Here is a 13,901-nt window from a genome sequence, read left to right on the forward strand (position 1 = left end):
AGCTTCGGAACTCGGCGAATCATGAGCTGAATACAGAAGATCCATCCATCCAGTACCAAACACAGATTTTCGCTACCAATTACATTTTCTTACAACAATGTCTTCTCTACACAACTGCAATATACTGTGCTTCATTTATTTATATCTTACTGTGTCTACTTAAACAATTCACTCAACTTGCTCTTAACGTCATGGTACACATCGTCACCATACGATTTCAAGTGTTCCAATGACTTACCAAAATCCTCTTGAGCTTTGGTCAATTTCTTGTTCTTTTCTGGGTCGTTGGCCAAGTCATTGCTCAACTCTTGAAACTTCTTGTATGCTTCATTGTACTGCTGCACTGCCTTTTGTCTCTGTACTTGGAAAGACTCATTGGCCTGGTCCTTAGTTGAACTGAAAACCTTGCCCAAGTTCTCGTACTGTCTGTTGAGTTCATTTACTGAGGCATCATACTGCTTGTTGAACTCCTTGCTTGCTTCGTCCAACTTTTGGTTTGCAAGTGATACGAGGTCATCTTTTTTGTCTTGAGCTTCATCGGCCTTCTTGTTTCCCCAACTGAACCATGAGTTCTTTTCCTTTTCAGCGTCAGCCTTAACTTGGTCGGCTTTCTTGTTTCCCCAAGCACTCCATTCATTCTTCTTTCTCTCAGCTTCGGCTTTGGCCTCGTCCGCCTTGTCAGATCCCCAGTTGAACAACTTGTTCTTTTCATGTTCAGCATCTGCCTTGGCTTGCTCTGTCTTCTTGGATCCCCATGAAACCCATTCATCCTTCTTTTGCTCGGCCTTATCCTTGGCCTCGTCTACATCACTCTTACCAAACCAATTGCCAAAAATGGGCTTCTCTTTCACCTCTGGCAAAGCACCAGCAGACGAAATTTGAGTTTCACCAGTCTTGACTGAATTGGTTCCAAGACAGTTCACAAAATCAATGTATTGTTGCATACCTCTCTTGAAAATAGACTTTTCATCTTCTGGAGTGGCAGCATCCTTGACTGATTTCCTGTAGTCCTCCTTGTTTTGGTGAAGCTTTTGATAGGTGTCAGACTCCTTTACTGATTCGGTGATTGAGTTGGTCTTCTTGTCCAACTCCTTCTTTCCTTGTTCAATCTTTTGCGTCAATTTGTTGTTCCACTCGTGTGCTTTTTGGTCAACTTTGGCAGTTTGTTGTGCCAATTGTTGGTGTTCTTTTCTAGGCAAGATACGTTCAACATTTTGGTCGTAGTAGTAGACCCCACCAGCAATTGCAGCAGCCCCTAATAAGTATTTTCCAGCAGACATGTTAATTGTAAATCAATGGGTTGTAACCAAGGCTGTGTGATATAACAAGTAAAAGTATAGGTCTCGAGAATCAAACAGAAACAGAGAGATGATTTAAAGTGGTTTATATAACAATTGGAAATTGGGGTTCGAGTATTAGGAGAAAGACATATATGGTTTTGTGTATGTCACACTTGCCCATTAATTTTATGTTTGCTATTTGTTAACAAAAACATTTTCAAAGTTGGGCTCCCTTTTGAACAGCGAACCCTCGAGCAGCTAAGAGTCGGTTATCTATGTGCAGAAGCTTTCAGAAATCAAGAGCATTCAAAGGAGGTCAGTTGCCAAAGATTACTGAACATGTCGACCATTGTACGGAAGTCCATCCCAGTCCATAATTAACTGTCAACGACAAGAGCAATGTTTGCTGAATTGCAAATGATTTCCAATTTCGTTGATCTTTGTGTAACATTATACGGTGAGAGTTTATTGGCCTACGTAATAGACTTCGTGAAGACCAGAGCGACTAATTGATAAGTAGTACAAATATATAAGCTGTATCTGTTAAAGAAAAATCCGGTTGGTGGAGCACTAAGATGAACAATTAAGGGATCCTACTTGAAAAATCTTTTTGATTCAAATCTTGAGATCTTGCTACTGGGTTTTTGCACCGATTTTTTTTGCTGAAAATTGTCTCTTATTTGTAATTTCATGTTTTCGAAGACGACGATTTGATAATTGAGAATAAACACAGAGTAGCCAAAAAATTATTTACCACTTTCTGTTGTGCATTTTCGTGAGGGCTTAGTTAGGTTTCTGTGGTCCACGGTTTGATGTTTAGCCGAACGTTGTACACGTGATCCAAGATTTATCACCATCTTTGTGTATCTTTAAATGATGTGCCGCTACCACTTTTAATTAATTAATTTATCTTATGTATGTATGTATGTATGCAACAGAGTATGTAATTTATGTTTTTGCTTTGATAACGAAGAAGGAGAATTTTATATTAAAGCCCAAACAGTACTTTCCGCCTTGCAGATTAAAATTTTCAATCACAACGTCGACAAATCTCATTCGTTCATTTCATTTCTAGCATATCTGACAAGAAATCTTAGCTCTTGTGACACATCATAGACAATACTGGAAAACATAATACGTGGGAAAAACATGAGTTCATACTCCAATCGAGGGAAGCTTTTTCAGAATTTGAGAAAAAGTTCAGGAAAAATTGTGCCTACATTTCAGGACCGTGATGATTTTTCTCTAGAAGCCACAGTTGAATCTACAGAAGCCACAACTTCTCCAACGAATAATATTCTCAATCATGCACACTTTGACAATTTTACCAGTCCTAAAAATAATGAACAGGCAAAGTCAACTGGAAAGTCTTCTAATAGAATTCGGAATTATTCTATCAGCGAGGCATTCAATTATACTAATAATCTGACCAATCCCAATTTTGACATAAGTGGACGAAGCTATGTTAGTATGAGCCATCGACCAAGCATACTCGAAAGCACTGGGTCGCCTCAAGTCAACACTGGTGCCGAAGTGCACGAGCAGACTGCCAACCTTGCCAACATTGGTGTTGTGGATAGTGAAGAACGAGATGGAGATGAGGATGGAGCTGAGGATGGAGAGGGCGGTGACGATGTGTATGATACAAGCATTCCAGAAGAGGCCATAGATGCTGGTGAACCCCAGTACCAGAAAACGAGACTTTCGCCACTTGGAGGATACGAAAGATCTTCGTCGTCGCCAACCTACTCTAGCATAACTCCTTTACTCGGTGAATCGCGTACTAACTACACTACTGATGACGAAGAGGGCACAATAGGCGTACATCAACAACCCAATGTTTCAACAAGTCAGAAACCGACGGACTCCAAGAGGATATCAACGGCACCACATGGTAAACCATCCAGTGCGGAAAAGCAACCTCAGCCAAGTCGTCTACATCAATTACTATTAAAGCCATTTCAGTTTATTCCAGGGGTGTTTTTGGGAACTTTGTTAAACATCTTGGATGGGTTGTCCTACGGGATGATCATGTTCCCCATAAGCGAGCCTATTTTTGCCGCGTTAGCTCCAGCCGGGCTTTCGATGTTTTACATGTCGTGTATAGTATCCCAGTTGGTATATTCGCTAGGTGGATCCGCGTTCAAGGCAGGTATTGGATCGGAAATGATTGAAGTTACTCCATTTTTCCATACGATGGCACTTAGTATTGTCAAGCTGATCCTGTCCGATAACTCTGTCGAAAATCAGAAGGATGCTATAATAGCAACAACCATTGTCTCGTATGCAATTTCATCTATTGTGACGGGGTTGGTATTCTTCTTACTAGGAAAGTTGAAATTGGGTGTTTTGGTTGGGTTCTTCCCTAGACACATTCTTGTCGGATGCATTGGAGGTGTTGGCTACTTTCTCATAGCCACTGGTATTGAAGTATCGTCAAGGTTGGAAGGAGGGCTCACCTATAATTACGAAACATTCAAGTACTTGTTTTACAACCACACTACATTTTTGGAATGGACATTGCCGTTGGTGTTGGCCTTGCTTTTGGTAGTCCTACAACATAGAATACACAATTCGTTACTAGTGCCAGGCTATTTCATTGCCGTGTTTGCTATATTTCATTTGATAGTGTTGATTATTCCCTCGTGGAGTTTGAACGATGCTCGGAAGATGGGCTGGGTATTCCCCGCAGTCGAGGACGATCAACCTTGGTTTGAGTTTTATGAGTTGTACAAGTTCCAATTGGTGGATTGGTTTTGCATTGTGAGACAGATTCCAACAATGTTGGCTCTAACATTTTTTGGAATCTTGCATGTGCCTATAAATGTACCTGCTTTAGCTGTCTCGATTGGGATGGACAATGTTGACGTTGACCGAGAGTTGGTGGCACACGGGTACTCGAATGCAATCTCGGGTCTTGTAGGATCGATTCAGAACTATTTGGTGTACACCAATTCAGTCTTGTTCATTAGGGCCGGCGCAAATGAGAGGCTTGCTGGTGTTATGTTGGCTGTGGCTACAGGGGCTGTAATGATTGCTGGACCAGTGGTGATCGGTTACATTCCAGTTTGTGTTGTCGGTGCATTGATCTACTTGTTGGGATACGAGCTTCTCAAGGAATCAGTATGGGACACTATTGGAAGATTGAGGAAGATTGAGTATTCAACCATTCTAATTATTGTGGTGACAATGGGAGCAGTTGACTTTGTTGCAGGAATAGGTATTGGTATATTGTTAGCATGTTTGTCCTTTGTTGTTGAAGCTGCGAGAACACCAGTGGTGCAAGGTATTTACTCTGGCAGTGTTGCAAGATCAACTGTCTTACGCCATCCCAAACAGCAAGAGTTTTTGAAGAATGTCGGTGATCAAATTTGTATAGTCAAGTTGCAAGGAACGATATTCTTTGGATCAATTGGCGGAGTGGAGGAGGAGATAAGGTTGATTTTCGAAGCCGACAAGTTTGACAAAATGCCAGTCAAGTTTTTGATTATTGATATGCATGGTGTTATATCGTTGGACTTTTCTGCCGCTGAAGGATTTAGGAGGATTTTGAACTTGGCCAATGAGTTCAAAACGCAATTGGTGATATCTGGAGTAAGCGAAGATGACGATACTATCCAAGGATTACGCGATGCTGGTCTTTTCGAAAATGGTGAACAAAATGAGGGTTCACACCCACCAATTGAACTATTCAGCTCATTGAATTACGCATTGGAGTGGTGTGAGAACTCGTTCTTAAAGACGTATAAGAGTTTGAAAAAGGGCAACCCGTTGGATCCAGTGACTCGCCACACATCGTCAAGGTCGGTTCCTGGAGCTAAAAACAATTCAACGAGCTCAAACACGATTGTGAACCTTGGAAGCATGGCTAGGTCTTCATCGATTCAATCGCCCTCTTCTTTTGGCAATAAATTGTTTAACCAATTTGGAGGTGAATACGGAACACCAAGAACAAAGCAAGTTCTCCAAGCGGCAAGTAAAACTGTTTATGACGAACAAAAAACCCAACACAGACTTCATCTAAACACTAATAGCCAGTTTCTACAAAAACAGCCTTTACCTTTGATGATGATCACATTTCAGGGTTTGTGCTCCAAAGATGTCGAATTTTGGGCCCCATTGGCTCCATATTTCGTTAAGGAACAAATCCCAGAAAACTTGCAATTTTACAACACTGGTAAAGACGAGCCATCTTTCTTTATAGTCGAACTGGGGTTGGTTAGATCTGTAATCAAGTTTGGGCCGGAGGGGAGAGAGCTACATAGCTCAATTGTTCCATTGGTTGCGTTTGGTGATTTGGACGATGCATCTCAGTATAGACCAATCTCATATACCACAGTGAACGATTCGGTTGTGTGGAAATTGTCCAGAGCCAGTATCAAGGAGATGTTGAAGCTGCAAGGATCCAAGGGGGAAGCTATCTACCATGAGTTGTTGGAGATTGAGGCGAAACTCATTAGGGAAAGATTTGATACAATGACTGCTAATTTGATCATATCAGGGTAGGAGAGAGGTGAGCGTAGATGTGGTTATAAGTGAGTAGTATAATTGAACGTATTCAGACAGTAAGAGGTGGTATATATATAGAGAGGAGATTTGCACTGTTTCTCTTTTAAGTTGGGGTTCCGTACTTCGGTGTTTTGAACCACACTACCAGATTACACGACCGTGGCTTTTTTGATATTCTGGTTGCATTGTCCAATTGTGTATCTAATGCGCACTGATAACAAAAAACAGAAAAAAGTATACTACACACACACACACACACACAGAGAGAGAGAGAGAAAGAGAGTAGCAATAATTACACCAGAGGCAAATATATATTGACACTCACCAAACCCACGTATTTTCTACAAAGCTTCACTCATTGCATATCACACACCTTCTTTTGACTGAGCTATGGTTGCCTTCACCAAGATTGCTGTCGCTGCATTCTCCTTATCCGCAGTCAATTCGCTTTCCCTCTTCAACGAATACGTTGACCGTGCACTTGCTGTATTCAACACTCCAAACGAGCTCAACTCGGAATACAACATCCAACAACAGAAGTTTTTCCAAATTCAAAAGGATGCTCATGTTAGTGACGACACTAAACCAGTACCTGGAAAGTCCCCCATCGAGGTTTGCGACTACTCTTCCAAACAACTTTTGACTCTTGACGAGATTACAATTTCGCCAAATCCACCACAAGCAGGAGCCAATTTGACATTCACCGCCAAGGGAACTATCGATAAGACCATTACTGACGGTGCTTATGTTGAAGTGGATGTGCGTTATGGGTTCATCAAGTTGATTCATCAAACTTATGATATCTGTAAGGAGATTACCAAGGTGGATTTGGAATGTCCTATTGAAAAGGGAAAGCAAGTCATTACTAAAGAAGTTGAGATCCCGGAGGAGGTGCCACCGGGGAAGTATCTTGTTACTGCGAGAGCCTTCACTAAAGATGACGAGTATATTACATGCTTGACTGCGACTATTGAATTCCCATACCAGTGAGTGAAGGGGGGGGAGGAATATGTCTTTGGATTCGTGCATTCCAGCTCATCAAGATGGGAGAATTATGTAGACATGACTTGACGTCGTTCGAACTTGACAATCGCACTTCATCTTTCCTCCATGCGTGAAGCATACGTGTAAGCTATACTATATTAGATTCCAATACAATGAATTATTCATGTCGTATATTCCAAGGACAACGAATTGTAGAAGGAGTAAAGTATCTAAAAGGAGGTGTGTGATTGTAATAATACTTCATGTATTACAATGTCGCGGTATTTCTTTGTCGCAGATTTTCTTGTCATTTTTCAGGTGTCGTATTTTCTTGTCATTGGAACAAAGAGAGAGAGAGAGAGAGAGCATCACTTTACAACCCTCTTTCACTACAAAAGAATCATTCAACTTCAATTCTTTTTTTTTTTTTTTCACAACCATAGATCTATATAACGAGTTTGATCTTTGATTCATCAACAGCAATATAACGAATTAGCATTCTACGCCTCAGATAAGATGGCGGCGATTGAGGACTATTTTTCAATACAAATCTTTTTCATAATTCTAAGGGAAACCTTGGAATCCGCAATCATCATTTCAGTATTACTTTCATTTATAAACCAGCGATCACACAAGTCCGATGCATCTTCAACGACAACTAACTCAGCAGCGAGCAATGCTAGCAGTCATCTACAACGAGTCCAAAGGAAATTAAAGATTCAAGTATGGGTGGGTGCAGTATTAGGGCTTTTCATTTGTTTCTTGATCGGACTTGTGTTTATATTGGCATTTTATTTCATTGGCAAAGATTATTGGTCATACACCGAGCGAGTTTGGGAGGGCGTATTCTCCATCTTGTCAAGCGTTATCATCACCGTCATGGGTATTGGGTTGTTGCGTATAAACAAAGTTATGAAGTTGAAGTGGTGGATCAAATTGGGCGATGCCTACAACAACGAAGATGATGAAGCAGGCGAAGAAGAGATTGCCAAGTTTGGCGATGATGGCGGCAATGGTGATATTGTCCCTGATGAGTTTGAGGATGGTGGCAATAGAGTCAACAGCTATGGAGGAACGAGATCAAGTTTGGAGTCGGAAAGTGCACCTTTGACAACACCGGATCAAGTACCCGTTGCCCGCAAAAAATCACCCACCAGAACACATAGACAAAAGTTTGGTAAGAAATACTTTTTGGCCATCTTGCCACTAGTAACAACGTTGAGAGAAGGTTTGGAAGCTGTGGTTTTCGTTGGAGGGATTGGTGTAAGCTCGCCACCTTCTGCATTCCCTTTATCTATCGCATGCGGACTTGCACTTGGTGCTTTCGTTGGGTATCTTTTGTACAAAGGAGGCAACAAGTTGTCACTACAGTACTTTTTAATCACATCCACGTGCTTTCTTTACATTGTCAGTGCAGGGTTGATGAGTCGTGGTGTATGGTTTCTTGAATTGGAATCGTTTGTCCGTAAATGCGGCGGATTAGACGTGAGTGAGACAGGCAGCGGGCCTGGCTCGTATGATATTGCCAAAAGTGTCTGGCATGTCAACTGTTGCAATGGACTCACTGATGGTGGATGGATGGTGCTCAATGCCATATTTGGATGGACAAACTCTGCAACGTACGGTAGTGTGTTTACATACATGGCATATTGGATATTTGTCATTGTCTGGTTGAACCTCAAGTTATACGAAGAAAGAGAAGGTGTGTTGCCCATTATCCCCATCAAATGGCAATTGAAACGAATTAGAAAAAAAATTAGATTATACGAGCTAAGAAATAGTCAGAGCTTACACACAATATCACAACAAGAGGCTGGGGTAGTTCAGGCCGAACAACATGGCTTATTGGAATAGCTCTTCCAACAACGACCCTTGTTTATATAGATTTAAACTAAAATTATGCATTAATGAACTAAATATCCATTGAATTATAGTAGAGATGTCATTGGTTATTCTTTTCCTGGTGCAAAATACCTTGGTTCATCAAAAACATGGTACCGATGTCCTCTCACACCATCTCCTTTGAAAAGCTGTGGCATTCTCAAGTTTTCATCCACCAAATCCTCGTCGACGAAATGATAATCATGATTTTCAAATCCTCCAAATCCGAACTTGGCAATCTGCAACTCAGTGTCGGTGATTGTTGATCTTGAAATCCTTGCATATGCAATCTTTCTCAAGTCTCGGAAAAGTATATATTCACACCAACGATCCCAATCAGTAGAGTCAATATCATGCATCCTTGATTTTTCCGAAACATAAGTATTGTAATTTCCAACCAATGGATCAGTGACCAAATAGCTCAACAATACCAATGGTCTTTCTGAATTGGCCATAATTTCTTCAACTCCCAAACTTTGTAGCCTACGATCCTCAACATCTTCTTCTTGGCCCGAATGGAACACAACAACATCGACTAAATTGCCGTAAATGTCCAACGTTGCATGTATGGCTGGTGCTAACTCACCGACTGGAGAAGGCAAAAGGTGATGAGTTGATTGTACAATGGGGAATTTGGACAACAATGCCGCTCCCCAAGTGTGCTTATTTGGACCAGGCCCATAATCAACATACATTCCCAAGTCCTCAGCAATCTTTTGAGTGAAATCTCGATTACCACCAATCAATCGTTGAGTATCGGTCTCCAAGAGTCCAATAATATCTAACTCTGCATCCTTTATGAGATCTCTCATTCTCGTTTCAGATGACCACATATCGTTATCCAATCCAAAATGAACGCACCATATACCAGCAGAGAATGTTTCAGTCTCTGGATGATATGGGTTTCCCAAGCCTGTTGGCCACCTCTTGATCGAAGTAGACAATGCAACTGCCAAGAGAATTGTAGTTATAGTGGATATCTGTTTGACGGTTTTGCTACTGTAAAAACTGATCTTTGTAATCTCATCTTTTCTGAGATTGTAGTTTGCAACCCCAACAAAAATCAGAAGCACAGCGGTAGCCAAAACGATGTCGGTTCTTTCCCTCAACAACGGTCCGCCTGGAACAAATGCGTACGCCACGATCCAAACACTAGCCAAAGAAATCAAAATATTGAAAAAGTGTCCAAGGAAAAAGATGCCGACTGGGTTGTAACCAGTAAGTGAATGGAAAATGAGTGGAGCAATTGAAACAATGTAGAATACAAAAACCAACGTTGCAAAGAAACCAGCCCAGTTTTTCAAAAAATACAACGCCACTGCACTTCCACCACCAACAATGATGTTGTAACTCCAACTGCTGAAAACATTTGGGTGTACTTTTATAGTAACAAGAAGAGCAACTGCAAATGTGAGGATGTGGGGGAATGCACCAGTCACTGGAGTTGGTCCTCTTATTGGGAAACCCTCCCAAGTCCAAAGAGCCAATGTACCCGAGTCCGATAACAAGGCTTGCAAGGTGAAGTAATACCCACCAAATCCAATCGCTCCTAGTAAAAGCGATCCACCAACTTTTTCTGGGGCTTTTTTCAAATGAGTCTGTTCGGCTTTGCTCGCTGGAGTAAAGAAAGCGCCAATCAATCCAATGAATATTCCCAATGGATTATAGCCGCCATTTTCCTTGTGCATAATTGGCCAAATAGGGTTATTCGAGTAAAACAAAAATTTGAGTATCGAAGTTGTCAAGAGACCCAAGATGAATGTTGCAATGTATGAGTTCAGCCTCCTTGGTTGCGTAGATAATGCCCAAAACTCGTTGACGGTAGAAATGATACCAAACACAGTCCCTGCTGTTATGGATAACAATTTTTGTTCTGGGTCTTCGAATTTGTAAGCGCCAATTCCGCAAATTACTGTCAATGATCTTGTGAATTGAGGCCATTGAGCTAGAAATACTCTCAAGCTTCGTGGTAACAACACTATTGGCGATAAAAAAATGGCCAAAACTACTGCCTCGTACCCAGAAATGCCCATATACCACAATGGGAAATACCAAACACACAAAAATAATGAGGTTAAAACCGTCCAGTACACATAGGAGTTGATCAAGTTGACTACAACCTCAATGCTGGAGAAATCATCTTTTGATTCAACAGATTTTATAGGCGTCGTTGTCACCTGAATGGACTTTTTTTTTTGCCCCGAGATCAACTTCAAACCCTCACCCGAAATTGTAACTTCGATATCAGAAAAGTCTAATGCCGACCAAGCGTCGAAAAGAATATCCAATCCAATTAGTGACCATTCAAAGTAAGCATACACTGAATAAGCACCAGGTCTAACATGCACTTTGTGTTGGATGAACCAATAGATTAACGGAACTAAAGTGCCGAAAAAACTGATCCCTGTGTAAAATCTACCCTTTCTCTGAAAAGACCCCCTTGGCGATAGCAAAGTCGTACACATGTCCCATGGTATTGTCAATACGATGTAGGCAATCATGAATACATCGTGTGCATCGTGGTCGTCGGTGGATGTAATATACATCCAGCCACCGGCCGTAATCGTTCTCAAAAGGCCTGAAACTAGGGCAATATAAGGCAAGTATGAATGTGCTTTGTACAAGCTAAAGAAGTTGAAAGCAAGTAGCAAAAACCTTGGACCCGCAGTCATGGCAATCACTATCTGAAACACTGATCTCTCTGGGTAGCGATCTCCAATGGTTGCCGAAACACTTGGAAACCATTCATCAGGGTATCCAAATGAAGCATTCTCAACAATTTTGTAGTAATGCAAGTAAGACCCTACTGCCAATGCCGCAAGGAATGACAGAGTTGCAAAGAATGTGTGGGCATAGGCTATGTATTTTGCATTGAAGGAAATGTGATTGCTGATGGGAGTAGTTGCCACCTGGTTATTCGATTTTTCTGACATGGTGCGAGTAATTGACCACTTTTCTCAACAACCTTGAGTATACACCAGCCACCTGTCACGTTCAGGATATGCGTTGATCTATTTTCGGTCTACACTTCAAAGTGTTGCCAAAAAAAAAAAACAAAAAATAAAAAATATAAAAAGATCTTTTTTTTTTCTTTTTGACAGGCTTTTCGAAATTTTCCGCCGCATGTTTTGATCAAAATTAACCTACATCATTACAAAATTATACCTAAATAGAGCTTCTACTTTGTAGAACTGTTCTTCTTTTACTTCGGCAACTACTAGAAAAACCCTTTTACTTCAAGTACCACTGAGAGCGCTGGCTTCAAGCTTACGGTGCGTGTTGTAGTAATAAAACTTATATTGGGTAGCGCTGCCTCAAAAAGCAGGGTCGTGTGCAATTGGTGAAAATCAATGGGCCAGTGAAATTTTACTCAATTTTCATTATCACCAAACAAAGACAGTGACACTGAGAGGGTAACCAAGCAGAGATCTTAGCATCGTACACACAACCAGCAACAACACAACCATGGGTATGTCTAACTGAAGAACAAATTGCCGGGCCCATTACGGTGTAGTGAAACAAAGAAGTTCGTATCTCGGCATTGCAGGAAACATCGTACTAACTATTTACAGGAAAACTAGACAGTTATGAAAACCATCTGAGGCCCGAACTAGTCTCCTTCGATGATATAAGCTACAATGATTTATCACAAGTGGATGCTGCTAGGAAGTCAATGTTACGAGAACAATGGATCAGAGTGTACGAATTAAGAGTGACACATGAAGCAGTAAGAAAATGCAGACAATACCACCAAGATGATGCCGGTAGAAACTGCAAGAGCTTGATTTTGAAATATTTGAAGATGTTGGAAACCTATCCAATCCAAGGTTACCAAGGATATCAAAAGAACGATCCATCGAAATAGCATTTTAGAAAGTCCTTTACGGGCTGTGTTTACAGAATTAATGCAACCATTATTTAAGGAAAAAAACATTACGGAAAGCTCTTCAATTTCTATCCATGTAGTGTAGTACTTCGATCCTCGTTGCAGCACCTCTTTGATTGCAATATGTACCTCTGTACAATCTAAAGGCATTGGTCGTGTAAATGCGTACAAAACTACTGTTTTCATTACCCAATGAGATTGAATCCGAGAGAATGGAAGGGCGAAAAAGAAAAAATTGGAAAGTAGAGTTGGTAGCACTCTCATTCTATTGGAAGAAAGACGAAAGGAAAAAAAAAAAAACTGTATGGAAAAAAAAAAAGAGGTCTTTCAACGTTACCAGTTCAAACTTCACATTGAAACAGCAGTGCAGCGGAAATGTTTCGTTTAGGTGTCAATCAAGCTGTTCGTGCAGCTCCACGTGTCAGGTATGTTTGAGCAAGAATAATTAGGAGGACGACTCCATCGATTACCAATTGAATCAATTACTAACAACAAAAAATGAACAGAAACTATGCTACTTTACGTGAAATTGAAAACCGTCTTAAGTCAATTAAGAACATTGAGAAGATTACAAACACCATGAAGATTGTTGCTTCAACCAGATTGAACAAAGCCCAAAGAGCCATGCAATCCTCACGTGTCTTTAACGAAAGTGAAAAGGAATTCAATGAAAATGCCGAGCCAAAAGATGCTGAAAAATTAACACAAGAAGATGCTTCTGCTTCATCTACTCCAGAAAAGACTTTATTGATTGTTGTCTCTTCTGACAAGGGATTGTGTGGATCGATTCATACCCAAATATCTAAAGCAGCCAGAAAGAGAAGTGAAGAATTGAACGGTAACGTTGATATTGTTGCCGTTGGAGACAAGGTTAAAGCTCAATTATCAAGAACCCACAACGACAAATTGAAGTTGGCTTTTAACGGTATTGGTAAAGAAGCTCCAAACTTTACTGAAGTTGCTTTGATTGCTGACGAAATTGCTAAATTGGGTCACTATGAAAACATTGAGATCCTCTACAACAAGTTTGTTTCCGGTGTTTCTTTTGAACCTTCAACTTTTGCCGTCTACTCGTCTGACATTATTCAAAATGCTCCAGGTATCAACAAATACGAATTCGAAGGTGAAGACCCAGTCAAGAGTTTGGCCGAATTTTCATTGGCCAACAACTTGTTGACTGCCATGGCTGAAGGTTACGCTTCTGAAATTTCTGCTAGAAGAAATGCTATGGACAATGCGTCAAAGAATGCTGGTGACATGATCAACAGTTACTCAATCTTGTACAACAGAACTAGACAAGCTGTTATCACCAACGAGTTAGTTGATATTATTACTGGTGCATCCTCTTTGGAATAGAGAAG

General features: G+C 40.8%; 7 protein-coding genes across 7 annotated transcripts; 5 read left to right on the forward strand and 2 right to left on the reverse strand. All coding sequences in view use genetic code 12, as the record gives it.

Moving 5' to 3' along the window:
* Window positions 1-155: 155 nt before the first annotated feature.
* CSP37 (Csp37p) lies at window positions 156-1,280 on the reverse strand (the record flags this gene model as incomplete). Its single annotated transcript, XM_051753010.1, has 1 exon — window positions 156-1,280. The coding sequence occupies one exon, from the start codon at window positions 1,278-1,280 to the stop codon at window positions 156-158; it is 1,125 nt and encodes a 374-aa protein (XP_051607788.1).
* A 1,149-nt stretch (window positions 1,281-2,429) lies between these two features.
* KGF57_003578 (uncharacterized protein) lies at window positions 2,430-5,786 on the forward strand (the record flags this gene model as incomplete). Its single annotated transcript, XM_051753012.1, has 1 exon — window positions 2,430-5,786. The coding sequence occupies one exon, from the start codon at window positions 2,430-2,432 to the stop codon at window positions 5,784-5,786; it is 3,357 nt and encodes a 1,118-aa protein (XP_051607789.1).
* Window positions 5,787-6,179: 393 nt separating this feature from the next.
* Window positions 6,180-6,779, forward strand: KGF57_003579 (sterol transporter; the record flags this gene model as incomplete). The annotated part of the gene is made up of 1 exon (XM_051753013.1): window positions 6,180-6,779. One exon carries the CDS (start codon window positions 6,180-6,182, stop codon window positions 6,777-6,779), a length of 600 nt encoding a protein of 199 aa, XP_051607790.1.
* Window positions 6,780-7,289: 510 nt separating this feature from the next.
* Window positions 7,290-8,627, forward strand: FTH2 (Fth2p; the record flags this gene model as incomplete). The annotated part of the gene is made up of 1 exon (XM_051753014.1): window positions 7,290-8,627. The coding sequence occupies one exon, from the start codon at window positions 7,290-7,292 to the stop codon at window positions 8,625-8,627; it is 1,338 nt and encodes a 445-aa protein (XP_051607791.1).
* A 95-nt stretch (window positions 8,628-8,722) lies between these two features.
* Window positions 8,723-11,587, reverse strand: CWH43 (Cwh43p; the record flags this gene model as incomplete). Its single annotated transcript, XM_051753015.1, has 1 exon — window positions 8,723-11,587. The coding sequence occupies one exon, from the start codon at window positions 11,585-11,587 to the stop codon at window positions 8,723-8,725; it is 2,865 nt and encodes a 954-aa protein (XP_051607792.1).
* Window positions 11,588-12,119: 532 nt separating this feature from the next.
* KGF57_003582 (uncharacterized protein) lies at window positions 12,120-12,519 on the forward strand (the record flags this gene model as incomplete). Its single annotated transcript, XM_051753016.1, has 2 exons — window positions 12,120-12,123; window positions 12,236-12,519. 2 exons carry the CDS (start codon window positions 12,120-12,122, stop codon window positions 12,517-12,519), a joined length of 288 nt encoding a protein of 95 aa, XP_051607793.1.
* Window positions 12,520-12,915: 396 nt separating this feature from the next.
* On the forward strand, window positions 12,916-13,896 carry ATP3 (F1F0 ATP synthase subunit gamma; the record flags this gene model as incomplete). The annotated part of the gene is made up of 2 exons (XM_051753017.1): window positions 12,916-12,965; window positions 13,047-13,896. The coding sequence occupies 2 exons, from the start codon at window positions 12,916-12,918 to the stop codon at window positions 13,894-13,896; spliced, it is 900 nt and encodes a 299-aa protein (XP_051607794.1).
* Between the last annotated feature and the right edge of the window lie 5 nt (window positions 13,897-13,901).

This window comes from Candida theae (assembly GCF_024610275.1).
Source record: "Candida theae strain CBS 12239 chromosome Unknown scaffold8, whole genome shotgun sequence".
NCBI lineage: Eukaryota > Fungi > Ascomycota > Pichiomycetes > Serinales > Debaryomycetaceae > Lodderomyces > Lodderomyces theae.